Consider the following 21,745-nt stretch of genomic DNA (forward strand, 5'->3'; position numbering starts at 1 on the left):
GTAGAAAGTGAGGACACAGACATTCATTCCTTAGCAAGAAAGCATTTGTTTTAAATACAGGATGCTGGCTGAATTCAACGTGTAAGTAAATGGGCATCTAGCAAGGGAGTGTTGATCAGTACAAGCGGCTGTAGCAACAGGTAAATGGCAGAGCTTCAGAAGCTGAGTTTTTACATGAAAGGGACAAATATTGCAAAATCTCATGCATAATAATGTCAAATCTAACCCAAAGTTTAAGGACAACACTAACAAAGAGAATAGCACATCTTGCCTCAAAGCTAGAGGAGAGATTAGGACGACGCACTGTGTTGTGTGTGTGGTGTTGTTTTTTTTTTTATAAATGGTGGCTGGAGTACCAATTCTGCCACCAACCCCGCAAGTTTTTCCCTGCAGGTTGGAGGGCCTACATGCAGGAATGGATGCAGATTAATGTCATACCCAGGATGAAGCAATGGCAAGTTTAGGGCCTTGCTCAAGGGGCCAACAGAGCAGAGTCTCACTTGACATTTTATGGGATTCGAATCAGCAACCTTCTGATTGCCTGTGCAGATCCCTAGCCTCAGAGCCACCACTCCACCCAAAAGCTAGAAATATCAAAAATAAAACCAGTGAATTGTAATTATAATTATGATATTATAGAAATATCAGAAACATGGCTCAGTAGCAAAGATGGTGATGAGTATAACAGGTGTATACAGATTTTTTTGAACATTCGATATAAAACTAAAGCAGCAGGGAAAGGGGCCTTATTTTAGGGGTGTACTATAGACCTCAATACAGACGGTAATTTCAGTGTCCATCATTTTAGTAATATTAAAAATGTGAGTTTGCAGGTGGATATTCTAGTGATGGGGTACTTTAATTACCCAAATATTAACTTGGCTAACTGTGCAAATAGCAGAGTACAAGAGCAGGAGTTTTTAGAAGTAATCAGTGACTGTTTTTTAACACTCCAGTGTATGGGGGCCTGTCTAGATATGGTAATAATCGGGATGGAATTGTAGGGTCAAAGTGAACTTTATTGTCATCTCAACCATATACAGTGCATCTGAAAAGTCTTCACAGCGCATCACTTTTTCCACATTTTATGTTACAGCCTTATTCCAAAATGGATTAAATTCATTTTTTTCCTCAGAATTCTACACACAACACCCCATAATGACAACGTGAAAAAAGTTTACTTGAGGTTTTACAATTGTTTTTTTTGTAATTTATTAACAATAAAAAAACTGAGAAATCCCATGTCCATAAGTATTCACAGCCTTTGCTCAATACTTTGTCGATGCACCTTTGGCAGCAATTCCAGCCTCAAGTCTTTTTGAATTTGATGCCACAAGCTTGGCACACCTATCCTTGGCCAGTTTTGCCCATTCCTCTTTGCAGAACCTCTCAAGCTCCATCATGTTGGATGGGAAGCGTCGGTGCAGAGCCATTTTAAGATCTCTCCAGAGATGTTCAATCGGATTCAAGTCTGGCTCTGCTCTGGCTGGGCCACTCAAGGACATTCACAGAGTTGTCCTGAAGCCACTCCTTTGATATCTTGGCTGTGTGCTTAGGGTTGTTGTTCTGCTGAAAGATAAACCGTCACCCCAGTCTGAGGTCAAGAGCGCTCTGGAGCAGGTTTTCATCCAGGATGGTCTCTGTACATTGCTGCAGTCATCTTTCCCTTTATCCTGACTAGTCTCCCAGTTCCATCCCCACAGCATGATGCTACCACCACCATGCTTCACTGTAGGGATGGTATTGGCCTGGTGATGAGCGGTGCCTGCTTTCCTCCAAACGTGATGCCTGGCATTCACACCAAAGAGTTCAATCTTTGTCTCATCAGACCAGAGAATTTTGTTTCTTATGATCTGAGAGTCCTTCAGGTGCCTTTTGACAAACTCCAGGCGGGCTGCCATGTGCCTTTTACTAAGGAGTTGCTTCCGTCTGACCACTCTACCATACAGGTCTGATTGGTGGATTGCTGCAGAGATGGTTGTCCTTCTGGAAGGTTCTCCTCTCTCCACAGAGGACCTCTGGAGCTCTGACAGAGTGACCATCAGGTTCTTGGTCACCTCCCTGACTAAGGCCCTTCTCCCCCGATTGCTCAGTTTAGATGGCCGGCCAGTTCTAGGAAGAGTCCTGGTGGTTTCGAACTTCTTGCACTTACGGATGATGGAGACCACTGTGCTCATTGGGACCTTCAAAGCAGCAGAAATGTTTCTGTAACCTTCCCCAGATTTGTGCCTCGAGGCAATCCTGTATCAGAGGTCTACAGACAAATCCTTTGACTTCATGCTTGGTTTGTGCTCTGACATGAACTGTCAACTGTGGGACCTTCTATAGACAGGTGTGTGCCTTTCCAAATCATGTCCAGTCAACTGAATTGACCACAGGTGGACTCCAGAAACATCTCAAGGATGATCAGGGGAAACAGGATGCACCTGAGCTCAATTTGGAGCTTCATGGCAAAGGCCGTCAATACTTGTGTACATGTGATTTCTCAATTTTTTTATTTTTAATAAGTTTGCAAATACCTCAAGTAAACTTTTCACAGTGTCATTATGGGGGTGTTGTGTGTCTGAGGAAAAAAATGAATTTAATCCATTTTGGAATAAGGCTGTAACATAACAAAATGTGGAAAAAGTGATGCGCTGTGAATACTTTCCGGATGCACTGTACAAATATACAGATGGATGAAATTGCGAAGCTCAGGGTCCACAGTGTAACAACATGGCATGCAAATAATAAATTAAAAACAATTACAATTTTTAATTTTAAAATTAAAACACAAGACAAGACATTGTTCAAAGACAAGACAGAGTAGCAGCCGTATTGACATGTAGTTAGCAATATGAACATTGATGCAATGTATGGTATTTGCAATCTAGATACATAGTCAATAGATATGTAAAATAAATAATAGATGTAGATAATACAGAGATTATCAGTGTATGATGATAGCTGTTTAAGACATGTGTAAACAATGACAGGTCAGAATGTTTCACAGCAGAAGGATATCCATAGTGTCAAAATACTTAAAGGTCAGTATGAAATTTTCAGTTCTTCTCTACTTGCACATTCATCTTTGCAGGAAAGTGTCCTGAATGTATAAAAGTTCAGTTTTTAGAGGTGGTTGAGGCACTGTGGAAGGTCCCAGGGGGCAGCATGGTGTTAATGAGTCTGACAGCTTGGGGGTAAAAACTCTCCTGCAGCCTGGCAGATCTGGCTTTTATGCTGCAGTATCTTCTCTTGAACAGCAGAAGTGTGAAAAGTCCATGTGAGGGGTGTAAGGGGTCCTGCTCAATGCTGCAGGCCTTGTGGACAGTGCATTTGTAAAATATGTCCTGTAGTGAAGGGAGAGGCACCCCAATAATGTTCTCTGCTGTCGTCACTATCCTTTGCAGGTGCTTGCGGTCGGGTATGTTGCAGTTGCAATACCAGACCGTGATGCAACTGGTCAGAACACTCTCAATGGTGCCTCTGTAGAACATGGTGAGGATGGAAGGGGGAAAACATGCTCGCTTCAGGAAGTGTGCTTTCTGCTGGGCTTTCTTGATTAGTGATAAGGTGTTATGTGTCCACTTATGTTCCTCAGTTATGTGCACACGAGGAACTTGGTACTCCTAAAAGTCTCCACATCTAAACCGTTGATGCTGAGTGGGATGTGGGCAGGATGTGATTTTTCTGAAGTCCACAATTAACTCTTTTGAGGGTGCAGATGTGATTGAACCACTAGGCTCAAGTGACCATAATATGACTCGGTTCTCAGTGTGTTGGTAGAGCTCAAATGCAAATGGCAAAACTGTTAGGTTAAGGGAAAAGTTTAAAGTGGATGGACTGGGATAAGCTTGTAAGTGTAGGGGACAGTCATGGAGCAGGGTTGTACACAATGCAGGACAGGTACATGTCTAAATTTGGGATTTGTATGAAATTATTAATCAACTGTGGAAGTTATTTTTAATTAAAGAAGCTGCAAAGGAAAAATGGACAAAGTGTTCAAGAGTAATAACTCCAATGTGAATCATAGAGCATATCAGAACATGAGGGCAGCCATTAAGAAGGATATTATGGAGGGTAGAAGGCAGTTGGAGAGGAACGAAATGGTGCACTGTCAGAACTGTTCTAATGAGCAGTTACGTAACTACGTCGACCGCGTTTTATTATCACGTCAGAGACGTCTTATATGGACTGGACACTTGGATAGTGGTAACTGAACAATTCTTTTACAAAGTTAGTAACAGTATGAGATTTTCTCCACTATTTACAACTTTGGAAAAGTAGATGACTAAAAGATTTTACTCGGAAACCCGAGCCTTCAATAGTTCATAATGGATTGTTAATTTAGGTTTTCTACTTTTTTTTTTTTTTTTTAAATTGTTCATTTGAACATTTATACTCAGCTGTGCTTCCTTCTCTCTCTCTCTCTCTCTGCTGCTCAAGTTTATTACATTTAGCTTTTTCCTTCTCTACAACAACTTGGTTTTAGTAACAGCATTGATAAGTTTGTGATAGTTCTGTGAATGGAAATGCTGCGTTCATCTTCATCGAAACACATTAATGATGTTTGTTTGTAATATTCTAAATACTGTGTATTGTGTGTATTACTGCTATTTGACTTTAGCAACTAAGCACATATTTGTTATAATTGTAAATTTGGTTGGTAACTTTGGGTGCTCTTAGATATTGTGGCCAGTTAAGTAGAGTGCCGAGGATTACAAAGTGCAGGTTTCAAGCTGAGATGTTAATTTTTTTTCTTTTATTACAACTGCTTGATTTATAGGTCAAATGTGACGAAGTGTCAAAGAAGAGGCCTAAATGCCCAACTGCTAAGGACAGCAGCTTTTGTAAGTATACATTTAATAAATCTAGGCATGTTAAAATGAGAATACTAAAGTGAAAAATGATACAGGGTTGTAAATTAACTTTTCTAGTGTTGGTCAATCTTGGGTATGATGTTAAACAGCATCCGGCCCTGCAAGCGGTCCTCCAACTGGCAGGGAAATCATGGGGCCTGGTGACTGCATTAGCACTCCAGCCACCTTAGAAAAAACTTTGCAAAGCTCTGAGACTACAGAAAGAGTTTTTTTTTGCTCTCCGCAGGAGTAGCTCTGCTGCAGCCATCCATAGGAAGGCTGCTCGCATCATGAAGGGGATGGGGAAAAGCCCTCAGGAGCTCCATCCCCGAAACAGTCGACCGTTGGAAAGCCAGTGGGTTCAGGCCTGTTGGGGGAACTGGTGTGGCGCTGAGGTGTCGGCCACTGCACAGCAGCACTCGGGTCACAATTTGAGGCGGCCCATACGGGTGGGAGCATGAAACGTCTTGTCTCTCCGGCGCAATGATCTTCCTCTTCTATTGGAGGAGCTTCGTAAATTCCACATTTCAGTGGCAACACCCTCTGAGGTGCACAGACTGGGGACTGGCCAGATCTCTGTAGGTGAATACACCTTTTATTGATCTGATTGAATGTCATACTCGGCGTAGCTGTTTGCTGTGTCAGATGAGATTCTTCGGATGGTGTCCAATGTCACTCCTTTCAACGAGCGTATATGAGACTCTGATTTTGGAACTCTGGGTGTCTTGTCTGTTGTCTCAGTGTTTGCAACGACCGCAGTGAGTGAGTTCTCGGCGAGGGAGACGTTTTTTTCACAGCTTTGCTCTGTGGTTTATGGGTGCCTACGAGGACACTCCTCTGGTTGTAGGTGACTTCAGTGCAACCACTGGCACTGATGGGGCTGGCTATTAGGATTGTCTCGGTACCCATGGGTCTGGTGACTGGGGAAAGTGGCTCCATGTTCCTTTACTTTGCAAAGGGTCAGGGGCCGCAAATGGGTGCATCCTGGTTCCAGCACCCTAAGCTGTATTGTTGGACTTGGTACTCCAGCACTGGTGGTGCGGTGAAGGAGATTGATCACATCCTCGTGGGCAGACGCTGTAGGCTCTTGCAAAACTGCAGGATCTACAGAAGTGCCCAGTTTGTGAATTCTGACCACAGACGATTTGTTCCTACTCCGAAGATCCAGTGGGCCACCACCTACTATGAGGATGAGGCTCATACCTAAGAATACGCTTATGTTCTGTGATTGTTTCTTTGACATGATGCCAAAGTTTAACCCGTCCATCCATTGATTTTTCTCAACCCGCTTATCCAAAGCAGGTATACGATAAGGCTGGTGACTGTTCCAGCAAGCATTGTGTGCACTACCAATGTGTGATGGCACACATTGCAGCTAATTTAGCATCAGTCCACCTAAACTGTATTCCTTTTGGAGTGTGGGGCGAAACGGGAGCACTGAACATACACTCGGGAATACCAGCAAACTTGACGCAGGGTGCACCCAAGACTTAAACTCCAGTCCCCTTGTTAGGAGGTACTGCGCCACCGTGCTTCAGCAATATAAACACTTATACAATTATATCTCCGTCGTGCAATGTTACACTTTGAAACTTGCTTTATTAGGTTTGGATACTCGAGATGTTTTATACATGTCATCTTCCTCAAAAGAGCGACAAATGCTGCAACAAAATGGTAATAAAGAAAATAATGGCGTACCCATGTTTTTTACAATAGGTCAGGCAAAGAAACCTAATAAATAAATGGCATTTAAGAGTGCTGAACATCACATATCTGATAGATGGCAGACCTTCCCAACCTGCATCCCTGTTACCCTAAGCCACAGGTCTTTGCATGATGTCACAGCGCCCTATGGCTAAAGGGGCTTACCGGTTAAAGTTTACAGCCAGACCCCCCTCGTAAGGACACTGGAGCTGAACAAAGGCATATACTGTTCATAGACTTTCGATTGAAGTTAGTAAAGTTACTCAAGTTGGTTTTCCAGAGATGGAATGAAGGCTAATAAAGAACATCTTACACGCCCTTTCTCTCCAATAGAACTGAAGAAGGGTTCTAACAGGACTTCAGCACGAGGTGGCAGTTCACCGAGGACCTATCATGTAGCTCAAATACTTAACAATCTGTATAGTAAATATATGATGATGGAAACGCTCAAAGGCTTAATTGGGGTGATGACACCACATTGTTGGCAGAAAGTGGAGCTGATCTAGAACTACTGTTACAGGCTGTATTAAATACAGAAAAGCAATATGGGAGGGAGCTAAACCTAAGAAGAACAAAAATAATGGTAACGTTAAGAAAAGGAGGCTAATAGGAGAACATCAATACCAGACGGGGAAAAGTTGGAGTAAAATTATACATGGAAATGTTTAAGGAGTTGGATATCCAGTGATCGCCGATGCAGTCGAGGGAGAAAGGAAAGAATTGTCAGGGCAAGGATTCTTTCTGGAAACAAAAGAAACTGATAAGGGGAGACCTAAATTTGGCCAAAAAAAAAAGAGAACAAAAATTTATATTTTTTTGTTTCTTTGCTGTGGCAGTAAAACTTGGGCTCTGGAAAGTAACAAAGAAAAAATAAGTCAATACAATCTTATAGAACCTATAGTTAGTGGAAGGGTAGCGTCCTCATCTACAGTATCATAATGCAAGGCTGTAAAATTGAGTCCAGTAACTTGGTCAGATTTCCGGGAGGACAGAAAAACTAAAACTCCAGTTAAGCTGGAGAAAAAAAACAAAATCTGCAAGGACTTCAAGGAGGGCCCGAAGAAACCGTTGTAACCCCTCGGGCATTGTAGCACACAATGTTCCTAAGTCATTCCTAATTGTTTCCAGGCTTCGTCTGAAAGGATTTGATGCAGCAGGTCTTGTGGAGAGTTGGGGCACCCGCCTTCATTCCAGCATCACAGGTGGCTGCACGGTGAATTGGTTAGGTGGTGGTGGAGGCAGTGGTGACCCAAAACGCCACCACAAAGAACCAGTAGAGATTAGTAAAGATTGTAGATTCCTGAAGAATGATAGGTCTATGCCTATATAGTCTATTAAGAGTACAACTAAAATGTAGCTAGAAGAAACTCAGATTTTAAAAAGTGGGTTTTTAGCTGATTTTTTTTGAAGTTACACAGTGTTAGCCTGGCGTAGGTCTTATCGGTAAAGTACTCAATTTTATGTGCATAACAGCAAAAGGCTGCATCACCACTTATTTACAAGTTTGCTCTTGCATTTATAAGCAGACCTCCATTAGAAGATCTGAGGTTACAACTTGGAGTGCAGGAGGACAGGCATTCCACAATATAGGACAGGGCAGATTTATTTAAGGCTTTATACACCCTTAGTAGTATTTTAAAGTAAAATATAAATGACAAAGGCAACCAATGTAATGACTAAGACTCGTGAGATGTGCTCAGAATTTCTTTTTCAGTTAAGATTCTTGCTGGTGCATCCCTGGCTTCTTGATGAACTCATTTTAAAGTAACTGTCTTGATCCACTGGACTAATTCCCTTCTTAATTTTAAACACTTCAGTCATATTCCTCTTCTCCTGTAAAGACTCGGCTCTTTTACTCTTTCCTCATAACTCATTCTCTGTAGCACTGGAGTCAGCCTAGTCACTCTTCTCTGGACCTTTCTAGCTCGGCTGTGTCCTTTTTGTAGCCTGGAGACTCAAACTGCACACAGGACTCCAGATGAGGTCTCACCAGTGTGTTATAAAGCCTGAGCAGAACCTCCTGTGACTTGTACTGCACACATCAAGGTGCTATATATCCTGACATTGTTGGCCTTCTTTTTTTTTTTTTTTATTTATTTATTTATTTATTAATTTTATTACAATCAATACATAGCAATCAAGTTTTTACAAAAAAAAAAGAATTATGCTAAGAACAGATCGATCCCCACCCTTGAGAGAGAGAGCAAGCCAAACGGTGTAAAATTTAAGGCTTTTAAAAATACCTAAATCAACAAATTCTCTGTGCTTTATAAAATCATTTCAAAATATTACTGATTAGATCCTGCCATGTTTTGAAAAAAGTCTGCACAGATCCTCTAACTGAGTATTTGATTTTTTCCAATTTTAAATAATATAACACATCAGTTTCCCACTGACTTAAAAGAGGAGAGTTTGGGTTCTTCCAGTTTATCAGAATAAGTCTGCGTGCCAACAGTGTAGTGAATGCAATCACAGTTTGTTTGTCTTTCTCCACTTTAAGACCCTCTGGAAGAACCCCAAACACAGCTGTTAATGGGTTAGGAGGGATTGTGAGTCCAAGACTGTCTGAGAGGTAATTAAAAATTTTTGTCCAGAATAATGTTAATTTGGAGCAGGCCCAGAACATGTGACCTAGTGAGGCTGGGGCTTGGTTGCAACGTTCACAGGTTGGATCATGCCCTGGAAACATTTTGGAGAGTTTTAGTCGAGACAGATGTGCTCGATATATAATTTTGAGTTGTATAATTGTATGCTTTGCGCATATGGAGCTTGAGTGAATTCTCTGCATTGCTACTTTCCACTCCTTTTCTGATATATTAATTGAGAGGTCATTTTCCCAGTGTCCTCTTGGATCTTTGAAAGGAAGGGATTGTAAAAGGATTTTATATATTGTAGAGATGGAGTCTAACTCCTTGAAATTGAGCAATAATTTTTCCAGCGTGGATGAGGGTGCAAGATGAGGAAAATCTGGAAGGTTCTGTTTAACAAAGTTCCTGATTTGAAGATAGTGAAAGAAATTTGTAGCTGGAATGTTAAATTTGGAATGTAATTGTTCATAGGATGCAAAGACGTTGTCTATATAAAGATCTCTAAGCAAGTTAATTCCAAATTTTTCCAGATATTAAAACTGCATATGTTTGTGAGGGTTGAAAGAGGTGGTTCTTTTGCAGGGTGCCACAGAAAGAAGCTTCTCCGTCTTAAAATGCTTTCTACATTGGTTCCAGATTCTAAGTGAGTGGAGCACAATTGGGTTATTAGTGTATTGCCGATAGCGTGTGTTTATTGGAGCACAAAGCAAGGAATACAAAGAAGTACTGCAGGATTTTACTTCTATTGCGGTCCATGCCTGTGTATGTTCTTCTATTTGTGTCCAGGTTCTTATCGACTGTATATTTGCCCAGTAATAAAACTGGAAGTTAGGTAGAGCCATGCCGCCTTCTGCCTTTTGTCTTTGTAGGGTCGCTCTTTTGATGCGTGGATGTTTAGAATTCCAAATAAATGAGGTTATTGTTGAATCTAATTGCTTAAAGAACGATTTATTAATGTATATTGGTATGTTTTGAAATAAAAAGGAGCTTAGGAAGAATATTCATCTTAACAGTGTTAATTCTTCCAGCTAGTGTGAGATGAAGGGTTGACCATCTATGCAAGTCTTGTTTAATTTTTTCCATACAGACACGAAATTTTGTTGATAAAGAGCTTTATGTTTACTTGTGATGTTTACCCCGAGGTATTTAAACTGTTCTGCAATGATAAAAGGAAGGGTGTCTAATCTAATATTATATGCTTGCGAATTCACGGAAAGAGTACACTTTTATTCAGATTAATTCTGAGACCAGAGAGCTTTTGAAATTCTGTGAGTGCTGCTAAGACTGCAGGCACAGAATTTTCTGGGTCCGATATATACAGTACCATGTCATCTGCATATAATGAGATTTTCTGTTCCAGTCCTTCTCTGCTAATCCCCTTTATCTGATCAGTATTTCGACAATGTATTGCCAGTGGTTCAATGGCAATTGCAAACAGCAGTGGTGACAAAGGGCATCCTTGTCTTGTGCCACGCTCTAGTTTAAAGTAGTCTGAGCAAATGTTATTGATGCAAACTGAAGCTTCTGGGTTAGTATACAGTAATTTAATCCATGCACAAATGTTGGGCCAAACCCAAACTTCTCCAAAATAGTAAAAGGTATTTCCATTCAATCATGTCGAATGCTTTTTCTGCATCCAATGATAATAATATTTCTGGGGTGTTTGATTTAGTTGGTGAGTATATTACATTAAACAGGCGTCGAAGATTTGAAGATAAGTGTCGGCCCCTAATAAATCCAGTTTGGTCTTGTGATATTATTGAGGGAGCACTTTCTCCATCCTTCTAGCTATGATTTTAGAGAGTATTTTAACGTCGTTATTCAGAAGTGAAATTGGTCTGTATGATGCACATTGTAATAAGTCCTTATTTTGTTTTGGAAAGACAGTGATTAGTGCTTGGCGAAAGGTTTGTGGAAGAGATTGGTTATCTCTGGCTTCTGTAAATGTTGCTAATAGGAGGGAGCTAGCTGAGCGGAGAATTTCTTGTAAAACTCTGCAGGGTAGCCATCAGGGCCTGCTGCTTTTCCACCTTGGAGTGACTTTATAGCATCCAGTAATTCTGATAATGACAGAGGTTTATCGAGCTCCTCCACACTAATAGCGTCAATTTGTGGTATCTGTAATTTATCCAGAAATGCATTAGATTGTATATTGTCTTCTTTAAACTCAGTAGTATATAGGGATTTATAGTAGTCTCTAAAAGTGTACATTATATTTTTGTGTTCGATGATTTTATCTCCATTCGTGTTAGTAATTACGAGATTGCGTATGCACTTCTTGCTTGTGAATTTGTTGCTAAAAGCTTATTAGCTTTCTCTCCATGTTCATAATAATGATGTCTGGATTTGTAAATTAGTTGTTCGGTTTCTTTAGTTGTCAAGAGGTTTAATTCTGAATGTAGAGCCTGCCTCCTCTTATGTAGAGTCTCGCTTGGTAGTCTGGCATGTTCTTCATCTATTTTAGTAATTTCGCTTTTTATCTCTGCTACTTTCTTCGCTCGGATTTATTTCTGTGGGAAAGATATGAGATAATCTGTCCTCTTAAGAAGGCCTTAAGAGTTTCCCAGAGTGTTCCTGCAGAGATCTCAGGGGATGTATTTGTCTCTAGAAAGAATTCAATTTGTTTGGATATAAATTCAGTACAATTCTCGTCAGCTAATAGAAGCGGATTGAGGCGCCATCTTCGGGGTGAGTGTATGGGGCTTAGTAATTTCAGCTCCAAGATCATCGGAGCATGGTCTGAAATAACAATAGCATCGTATTTACAAGATTTAATCTTAGGCAAGAAGTTATTATCTATAAAGAAGTAATCAATCCTTGAGTAGCAATGATGTACTGGTGAGTAGAAAGAATATGTTCTTGAATTTGGGTTTAAAACCTCCAGGGATCTGATAAGTTGTGATCAGTTATAAACTTTGTAATTATCTTTGCGGTGTTAGTTGCGTTCCCCTGTGGAGGAAGTCTTATCTAAAAGTGGATTTAGAACACAATTAAAGTCCCCAGCCATTATAAGTTTATGAGTGTTCAGATTGGGAATGGATGCAAATAAATTTTGTATAAATTCCTTATCATCAACATTAGGTGCATAAACATTTATCAAAATCATTTTACAGTTAGATAAGTCTCCCATGACCATCACATATCTCCCTTCAGGATCCAATACTACATCTGATGCTACAAATGGTACTGTTCTATGTATGAGAATTCCCACCCCTCTAGTTTTCTTTGTAAAACTAGAATGGAACATTTGGCCAGTCCAGTCTTTTGCAGCCGGAACTGATCCTTACTTAGTAAGTGGGTTTCCTGTAAAAATACTATTTTAGCATTTAGACCTGTTAGGTGAGAAAGTACTTTCTTTCTCTTTAATTCGTGATTCAGGCCTTTAACATTCCAGCTTACGAAGTTAACTGTCCCATCATGGAGACACTGATTCTGAGTTTTTGGTGTCATATTATAGTCTTAACTGGAAGTGAAATAGTTTAGGTCTTAATTTCCTATTCCCCCAAGAGTTGTTGCCATGCAGCTTATTATTACGTTGATAGTTATAATTATAAAGATTGAGATGATAGATTAGATATAGATCAAGCCTGCTCTCTTTCTCTTCCCCTTAACCCCCACCCTCCCTTTTTGCCTCCCCAGGTGAGGCTAAAACCCACTTCATGCAGTCCCAGTCCTCTGACATACCCAGAGACAGAGCACGTCCAAAGCACATCAAGCCCCCATGCAGTGGCTTTAAGGTTAAAAGATAGAGATATCTGTTACCAATATAGTCTTTAAAAGAGGAAAAAGAAAGAAAAGAATTTTGCACTTAATATATATATATATATATACATATATACATATATACATATATATATATACATACATATAATCTTCATCAATTTTAGTGCATTAAGATGATATCCCCAGATAATAAACCCAGGTGATGGTGTTAAAGATGTGTCCAAAACAAGCATAACAAGTCTTAATGCAGTAATAGCAATAACAGCAAACCAAGGGTATGATATTGAACAGTCTCATTTAGGGTACACATGAAATAATTAGAAAAGAAAAAAGAGGAGGAAAACGTAATTAAGCACAATAAAACACAAACATTTAGCCCTAGTAATACTAAGTAATGATAAGTAATAAGTAAGTAATAATATAAGAATATGAGAATATATGCTGATAAAAACCCGTATTTTAAAACAAATAGATCAGACAGTAGATTATTAATCCTAGCTTTATCATTTACCGCCATGACTCACAATTATGTATCAGAATAGTCCGGGATCAGCTTTCTTAACTCATTTTCTGCCTCCTCCTTGCTAGCGAAAACATAGAAATGACCCTGCCATTCCACTTTCAGTTTTGCGGATACAGGAGGCCGTATTTGACATTGGCTTGCCGTAGCGCTGTTTAATATTATAGAAGGCGGCGTTTGATAGCTGTTGCTGGAGAGAAGTCAGGGAAGACGCGAATGTGGCAATCTTCATATATAATATCTTCCTTTTTTCCTGAGGAGTTCCATCACCTCTAACTTAAATGATAATCGTTCAAAACGGACTATAAAAGATCTTGGTCGGGTCTGACGGTGTTTGATCAGCGTCTGTAAGCCGCTGCTATCTCAGATTCTGCTTTAAAGTCGCCCCGATTATTTTAGAAAAAAGTTCAGTTGCGAATTTCACCGGGTTTAAACTTTCTCGATTCTCCGGCAAGCCTTCAATTCTGACATTATACCTTCTATTCCCATCTTCTAAAGCAGCCAGTCTGTCTCCAAGTTTTTCTCCGAGTTTTTTACATTCCGAACTGACATTTACTGCTCTTTCCTCGGCACTGGCAGCTAGATGTTCGGCTATTTCGATCCGATTCGTGAATGTCTCACTAAGATGCTCCAATCGATCAGCAAGCGTGCTCAGTTTAGCCGAGTTTTTCTCAATGCGCTTTTCAATTTTATCATTTGCCTGTTGGATTTCCTGTTTTAATTCCTGTTTCAGTCTCTCATGTGCCTTTGCCGTTGCTTTCTCATTAGCCTTCTCGCTTTTCTTTATATCTTGCCTGAGCTCAGCGAGCAACACTTTCAGTTCAGATAGCTCAAATGTGCCTTCTTGTGCCGTAGATGAAGCAGCAGACTCTGCTGAAGCCGGTGTCCCCGCTGCTCCAGTCCCGCGTAATTGCGTAACTGTTGGCCTTCTTAATGGCTTCTCAACACTGACGGGCAGTTGATAGCTTAGAGTCCACTATGACTCCTTAAGTCCTCTTTATAAGGGGGACTTTCAAGTTTCAGACCCACCATTGTGTATTGAAACCTAACAATTTCATTTCCTACACGTAATACTTTACTGACATTTAAATTTAATCTGTCCAAGTCTCTTTAATGATTCAATGGATTCCAGAGTATCTGCCAATTTTATTTATGTGCATATATTAAAAACTAGCAAAATACCCGCGCTTCGCAGCGGCGAAGTATTGCCTTAAAATTTTTATTAAGAAGAAAATGAAACCTTTTTACACTGAGGGAAAATATACCAATAATTATTTGTTAAGGATCTCTTTGTATACCACATTGTGAGTTCGGCCCTCCGGTTGTAATATGACCAAGCTGTGCGCTGAGCTTACTCTTGGTCAACTGTACGTTGCATGCTCATGTGAACAGTAATCTTGTTTCAAATCTCACATCTTGGATTGCTGCTGTCATAATCGGTTTGAGTTTCATGGTTTGTTTCAATTACGACAGTATTTGCAGGACTTGTGTTGAAGTGACATTCGGCATCTGTCAAGCGCTGTAAGTATACAACCGGTTTCATCGATAACTTCACATCCAGCTTTTGAGAGTTTAAACATTCATAAACATCAAAGTGTCCACTACTGAAGTCGTCACCTGTCAATCTAAGATGTTTAAGAGGCATTGGCGGTTGTCGAAAGGTGTAAAATATTTGGCCATTTCGGTACACTTGAAAGCGACAACCGAACAATTCAGCAGCAGCCATCAACTCACATGCAGAACCATAGTTGAAGGGCTTAAGGATTTCACTCTTCTAGTGCTCCTGTTTAGTCTAATTATCTCCTGTACCGTCATCAGTCCACACCTTGAACCTGTCCTAGTCATTCAATACATAAGACACAATGTTCCTCCGGATATCAAGAGTAAGCCTGATATGGCCGTGCAATATGTAACGCAGAAATTAGAAAAGTTAGGTGGTATCTCCAGGCATGGAAACTACTCGGTAAGTGACAGTTCTTTGATCGATGGTGATCACCTCGATAGACATGTTAATGGGGGTACAGTTGGGATGATAAAGGAAATGGGTACCTGAACAATGTAAAGTAAGTCTAAAGTACCTACACAATAACTAATCGTAATAAATGAACAATAAAACAGCGGAGAAGCCGTGGATTAAATAAAAAGGCTGTAGTTATCAGCAGGGAGACGTGAATCCCGTGGCAAAGCAAGGAAGGGAATGTAGAGACTGGAGCAACGGACGGCCTTATATAGGCAGGCAGCCAATAACGTGGGAGGCGTTGGGATGGGGACCCAATGCCGCCTCACACGGTGACCGAGCTGCAGGCTATGGACGTATATATGTACGCAAGTAGGATTCAGTTAGCGTTGGGAACCCGCGTACCAAATTTCTTGAAGATGGGCCCATAAGTAACAAAGACCGTTAAAAACTTCAATATGGCGGCCGACAGTGGCATCATACCACCGAAATAAGTACGTACATTGGTTTCAGTTAGCGCAGGGAAGCCGCCTACCAAATTTTGTGAAGATGGGGCCATGAATAAGAAAGTTCAACATGGCAGACGTTGTTGACGCGTAGAATTTCGAAATGAAACCTGCTTAACTTTTGTAAGTAAGCTGTAAGAATTGAGCCTGCCAAATTTCAACCTTCTACCTACACGGGAAGTTGGAGAATTAGTGACGTTTGGAAAATTCAATATGGCGGCCGACAGTGGTGTCATAACATCGAAAAAAGTAGGTACGTCGGTTTTGGTTAGCGCAGGGAAGCCACCTACCAAATTTCGTGAAGATGGGGCCATAAATAAGAAAGTTCAACATGGCGGATGTTTTTGACCGTTTACGTGTAGAATTTCGAAATGAAACCTGCCCAACTTTTGTAAGTAAGCTGTAAGGAATGAGCCTGCCAAATTTCAGCCTTCTGCCTACACAGGAAGTTGGAGAATTAGTGATCAGTCAGTCAGTGAGGACTTTGCTTTTTATTAGTATAGATAGCAGCAGCCCCAGCACTGCCCCCTGCTGGTCACCACTCTTATCATCCTCGGCTACCTGTGTCTGAGCCAGTTCTGCACCCATCTGCACCCCACACCCTGATCTACCACTTTTTAGTTTGATGCCCACCCTCTCATGTGGCACCTCATCAAATACTTTTTGAAAATCAAGATGAATAACATCACATGCTCCACTCTCTGGTTGTCCTTTTGTTGCCCTCCTCATAGAATTCCAGCTTTGGTAGTAAAACACGACCTCATCTGACCCACACTGACTTTTAGTACCCATTCCAACTCCACCGACCTGGTTAAAAAGAATGCTATCAAAAGAGAAGGCATTGAGGATGAGAACCAGTTCTGTCTGCCAGTCTGATGGAGTTCATGGGGGTATCCTACACTGGATGTCTAAATGCCTGTTTGAGGGTCATGAGATACTTCCAGAAATGTGTTTTTTTTAATGAAGTACTTGTAGATATTTTAAACAAAATATATAGTTTTTTTTATACAAGTTACATGTAATAATGCATTGAAAATAAATAGAAATAACACTAGGTAGCACTTCTCGTTGTCCAATAAACACACACACACAAGATTTCCTTAGAGAACACAACTGTTTTCAATAAATTAATAAAACCTGCAATTTCCTTATGTATTCAGAATCCCACTAAGCCCACACTTCAAAAACTAAACTTTGTTTCCAGTTTCTGTGCCAGAAGATTTACTTGCAGAGCATCATATACAGTAAGCATCTGACCAGCATACCACCACAGAAGAATCGGCTCCATCATCGTGACTATTTTAATCTGCAGTAAAGTTTGAAATTAGTTGTAAGTTGGGGAAACCATTTACAGAAACTCAAGTGTTTTCATTAATGTGAAACTCAGTAATATGTGGAGTTTATTTTAACTGAAAGTCCCTATCTTTTTTTTTTTGCTCATCATATATCATCTTTTTTGTGTTTGTCTACCACTGTAGACTCTTTGGCACTCTTACTTGTAGCCAACACCCTGTTGAAGCCTGCTGCATGTCATTTGTTGTTGGAAGTATGCGGTTCGATTTTTCACAAATATAAAACTGTGATCAGGCCACAATCTCTTTTACCGGGTACACGGTTTTTGCTGTAGTGGTACTTGCAGATTATCGCATCTTCCTCCAGACTGTATGAAAGCCATTTGAAGTCCCACAGCCAACTATTCTAGAATTTTTCGGTTTTCCACCCCGCTTTTATGTTTTTACCCAGAATGAGCCGTCAGTCGCAGTTGATGAGCTGTGGGATTCACTCTCGCTGAGATTTTCATTTCCTTTGCACATGAGACTTAGGCTTAGGGTTGAGAGTTTGCTGCTCGGACAGGGACTTGCATGCAACATTACCATGTGCGTTTACAAAAAAAGGACTGCGAAAAACCTTGTTTTTCAGCTTGTAATGCAGCACTATAATTTAGCACACTGACCGCATCCCAAAAAAAAAAAACTATGGCAAGTGAAAATCTGAACGTTTACTAGCTAGTGGCTACTGACCTATCGCAAAACTCTATCACTATCACTTATGCTAGTGTTTTATTCACATTATAGAAGACTGGACTATGAACTCAAATTATTCTTCACTTCAAACCAAAAGTCCTGTCATAGTGCCTAACCTAGTGGATACATACTGTTATGAATTTGTATCGCATAACACTAAAGTTAACATTCAACTTACGATAATGGCAAGTCTTCCACAAAGCCTGTAATAGTACATTTCCTGTTCGAATGTACGTCTCTGTTGTGCTCTCGTCCCTTGTGAACAGATGTGTTCAGAATTGAATGAAGTAGTGATGCGATTGCACAGCACAACTACTCCGCTGAATGACGTAACCAGCAAATCGATGGAACTGAACCTTACCAATATTTTTAATCTATTATCGATAATGTTGAGAAGTCGTTGCAGCTCTAAAACTAGCGTCTATTCATATAATCCCTAAAATGTGATAAGCATTGTGATGGCGTGAATTTTTAGAATTTTAGAAACCTTCATTTTCATTATATTATGTATAACGAAATTACAGAACAGCTACTCCATTCAGATGCAACCAAAAAATATTGAACATTTTATACACGTAACAGTAAAGTATTACATATAAAAACAGCAAAATAAAAAATATATAAAGAATACTAATTAACTGGTACTAATTGTTAGGCAACAAATATGAAATTAAGAAATAAGAACAGTGTAGTTATGGCTCTGGGGAAGAGTCTGTTTGTCCTTGATTTGATTGACCCGTATCGCCTACCAGAGGGCAACAAGTCAAATGGGTGAAAACCAGGATGTGCCCTGCCGAGGTAGTGAGAAGTATACAAGTGTTGTAGGGAGGGCAGAGAGCAGCTGACAGTCTTCTTAGCTGCATTGATGACATACTAAAGCCCCCTCTTGTCTGCTGCAGTGCCGCTTCTGTTCCACCCTGTGCTGCAGCATGTGGGCACACTCTTGGAGGACTGGTAAGAGTGCACCAGCAGCAGCTGTTCCAGGTTATTCTTCTTAAGCAATCTCGGGAAATTAAGTCTCTCTTGTGCCTTTTTAATCACTGCTTTGGTAAATGCAGACTAAGACAGGTCAGCAGAGATGAAGCCACCGAAGAATTTGGTAGCTGGCACCCGCTCCACACAATCACAGTTGAATTTGAGGTCTACTCTGTTTTTCCTGAAGTCCAAAATGATTTCCTTTTGTTTTCATGGTGTTCAGTCTCGGGGTGTATGTTGAGCTCCAAGCTGACAATTTCAGGACCCCCTCTTTGTAGAGGGACTTGTTCCCCTCTGAAATGTGTCCAGTCCCTGTGGTGTCATCAACAGTTTTGCAGATTTTGTTAGGATGGGCTGGACTGCAGTCATAGGTTTAGAGGGTAAACCGCAATAGACTTGGCACACAGCCTTGTGGGGAACACAGGTTGTGAGACGTCTAGAGCTGCTGTGCAACCAACAGTGATCCTCGCAGAGAGCTGCTGACTTGAGAGGACACATTGTCAACTAACTGGCTCTTTCAGAATCCATGATTGGCTAATCAAAAACACGTCTTAAGTCCTTGTGATGGAGAGACCAAACATGCGGGTTGAAAGCTGTCACTCCCCCTACAGTATTTAGCATCTACCTTCACCCTTCGTGCCTCTACTCCAGCTGGACTCGCTGCTTTACTTCATCTTAATCCACGTCTTTGTGGCCTCCTGCCATCTGAACTTAATTATCCCGTCTGTCCTCAATCAGGACCTCCTCTGTGGGTTTTCTTCCAGGTATCCCCAATCCAGTTATCAATCCATATTAAGAAATGTAATCTAAAAATGTTTAACTTGGAGCGGGTGATTTATAATTTCCATGTGTATGTTTTGCTGTTTTTCTTTTAACATATAAAACAATTTGTGTTATTCAAGCACTGCAACTTGTGACACCTTTAAATGTTTTCTTTGTATTTTGTAACAGACATCTGAAGCTGACAGGGAATTCATGTTGTGTTTTTTTTCTGTTCAGATTTTTCTTCGTTTGTATGTTTTGAAAGTCCAGCAACAAATGAAGAGCTAAAGTTTAACCTGAGTGGATCCTTTAATTCTGATAATTACGAAACAAATGACAGCAATAACCTTTCTTCTATTCTGGACTTGTCTCAGGTCTATCCGTTAATGGTGGCTAAAATAAAGGCAGCCTTCCAAAGTCAAGCAACAATGAGTGCCGCTAATACAGTGCAGAGGTTTTATCGGAAACTAATGAGCCAGAAAGTAAAAGCACGCAAGATGGCGATTGTGCAATGGAGACTGAATAACACGCTACTGAAGGAGTACTCCCTTTCATTTTGTGCTTCCGAGTCTGTTGCTCAGCCTTTTAACACTAAGCTGATTGCAAATACTACTTTTAGTACGAGTCCATCAAAAATCGGTTTACTTCAATGCGACATGTCATCATTTAGTGTGAGCAGCAGCTCAACTGTCAAGAAGCCTTTGATGCTTGAAGCTTCAGTCAAGCCATTAGCTCTCACCGCCCACGCGTGCCTTTCACCAAAAGAAAATAAAGGAAGTCCATCAAGTCCTTTAAGAGTCCAGCAGTTGAGGAGGACACACACAGAACAGTTTATGGATCAGCAGCAGCCACCATCCTCGCCAAGTAGCAGGTCTTGTCAGATGTCCTACAGTTTTATACTGGGAACTCCTCCAAGAGTAAAACAGCACTCCGATTTCAAAAAGTTGGTTCAGAGGAAGTTGAGTGTTGAGTCCAGCGGTGATTCTTTAAGTGACCTTTCATCGTCACAGCAGAGAAGACATTCATTTTCAGGCTTGCTGCAGCCTTCTGATTATGAAGATGTTGACAGCAAATTTGATTCTCTGTGCCAGAAGCTTCTTTCTCCAACACGTTTCAAGAGTTATTTAAGTTCATTTGATGTCTCGGATGTACAGAGGGGCCCGTCCATGCTACCTGCTATAACCCTAAACAGAAAAAACAAGAGAGGTGCATTTTGTGACGATGACGATGATATGCTGCGAAAAAGGCAACGTAATTAAGTGTCTGTCCCTTCAAAATCCAACTTTCACTGTTGACTATGCCGATTGTCCCGGGCCGTACTGTCGGAACAAAACGAAACCACCAATGGAAGCAGAGCAGCCAATGTGTCCGCAGACTGACCTGACCGGTAAGAGGTTTAGTTCATTGTGAAGTTCATTTACTAGTTATGGATACTTCAGGAGTTGTAAATGTTTGAGTTTTTGGATGCGTTTAATAGAAGTGTATTGACTGGACCTGTTTGTTCTCAGTACGTTCAAGATTTGCCAACAGAACTTGACATCCTACTTATTTTTCATATGTTATAAAGTTGCACTTGTTAAATGTAATTTTTTTTGTTCATGTAATCATTTTGTCATTCTGTGTTAAATAAATATTGTTCTTGTACTTCACATTACCAGGACTCGCCATTACGTATCGAGGAGAAGGTCGCTGCTCTTCTGTATTGTTGGTTGGTATTAAATGGGCCATGATTTTTGATATTTGAAGACTCCAGCACTCCTCCTGTAAGAGACATTTGCTAGTTTTTGTTTTTTTTTTTAGGTTTTGGTGAGTTGATACAAGTACTTTGTTAGTTTAAATGTCTGCCTTTATATTAGTGCACAGTCTGAGAGAGTCTATTACAAGTTGAATTGAAATGGAGTATTCTGTTTCTTGTCCCTCCTTTTTATTGAATTTATTAAAAGCAAGTAACATTCCATACAATCAAGTCAGACTTAACAAAACTAAATTCAAATCGCCATCCGCCTGAAAGAAAGAGGAAGGCCGACAACCAGAGAATAACAATTGAGAGTAGTAAAGAGGGAATAGTCCTCCCCAATGGCCGCTGCAAGGAAAGAAGGAACGCAAACTTTATGGGCTCCATGAAAGTCCATCTGCTGTTTCTTGTTT

The 21,745-nt window shown here is 40.5% G+C and overlaps 1 protein-coding gene across 3 annotated transcripts in view; it reads left to right on the plus strand.

Annotated features, from left to right (window-relative positions):
- LOC120522298 overlaps positions 1-21,497 on the plus strand; it is a 36,580-nt gene extending 15,083 nt beyond the window's left edge. For 2 of the 3 annotated variants that reach the window (XM_039743333.1, XM_039743334.1), the window contains exons 5-6: positions 4,766-4,829; positions 19,835-21,205. In XM_039743333.1, the coding sequence (XP_039599267.1) occupies positions 4,766-4,829; positions 19,835-20,856 (1,086 nt within the window). In that variant the 3' untranslated portion in view covers positions 20,857-21,205. Of the gene's footprint in view, positions 1-4,765; positions 4,830-19,834; positions 21,206-21,255 lie in introns of those variants that run through there. The other variant, XR_005632346.1, reaches the window with a different exon arrangement.
- The last annotated feature ends 248 nt before the right edge of the window (positions 21,498-21,745 follow it).

Source organism: Polypterus senegalus, unplaced genomic scaffold (assembly GCF_016835505.1).
Source record: "Polypterus senegalus isolate Bchr_013 unplaced genomic scaffold, ASM1683550v1 scaffold_2486, whole genome shotgun sequence".
NCBI classification, from domain to species: domain Eukaryota; kingdom Metazoa; phylum Chordata; class Cladistia; order Polypteriformes; family Polypteridae; genus Polypterus; species Polypterus senegalus.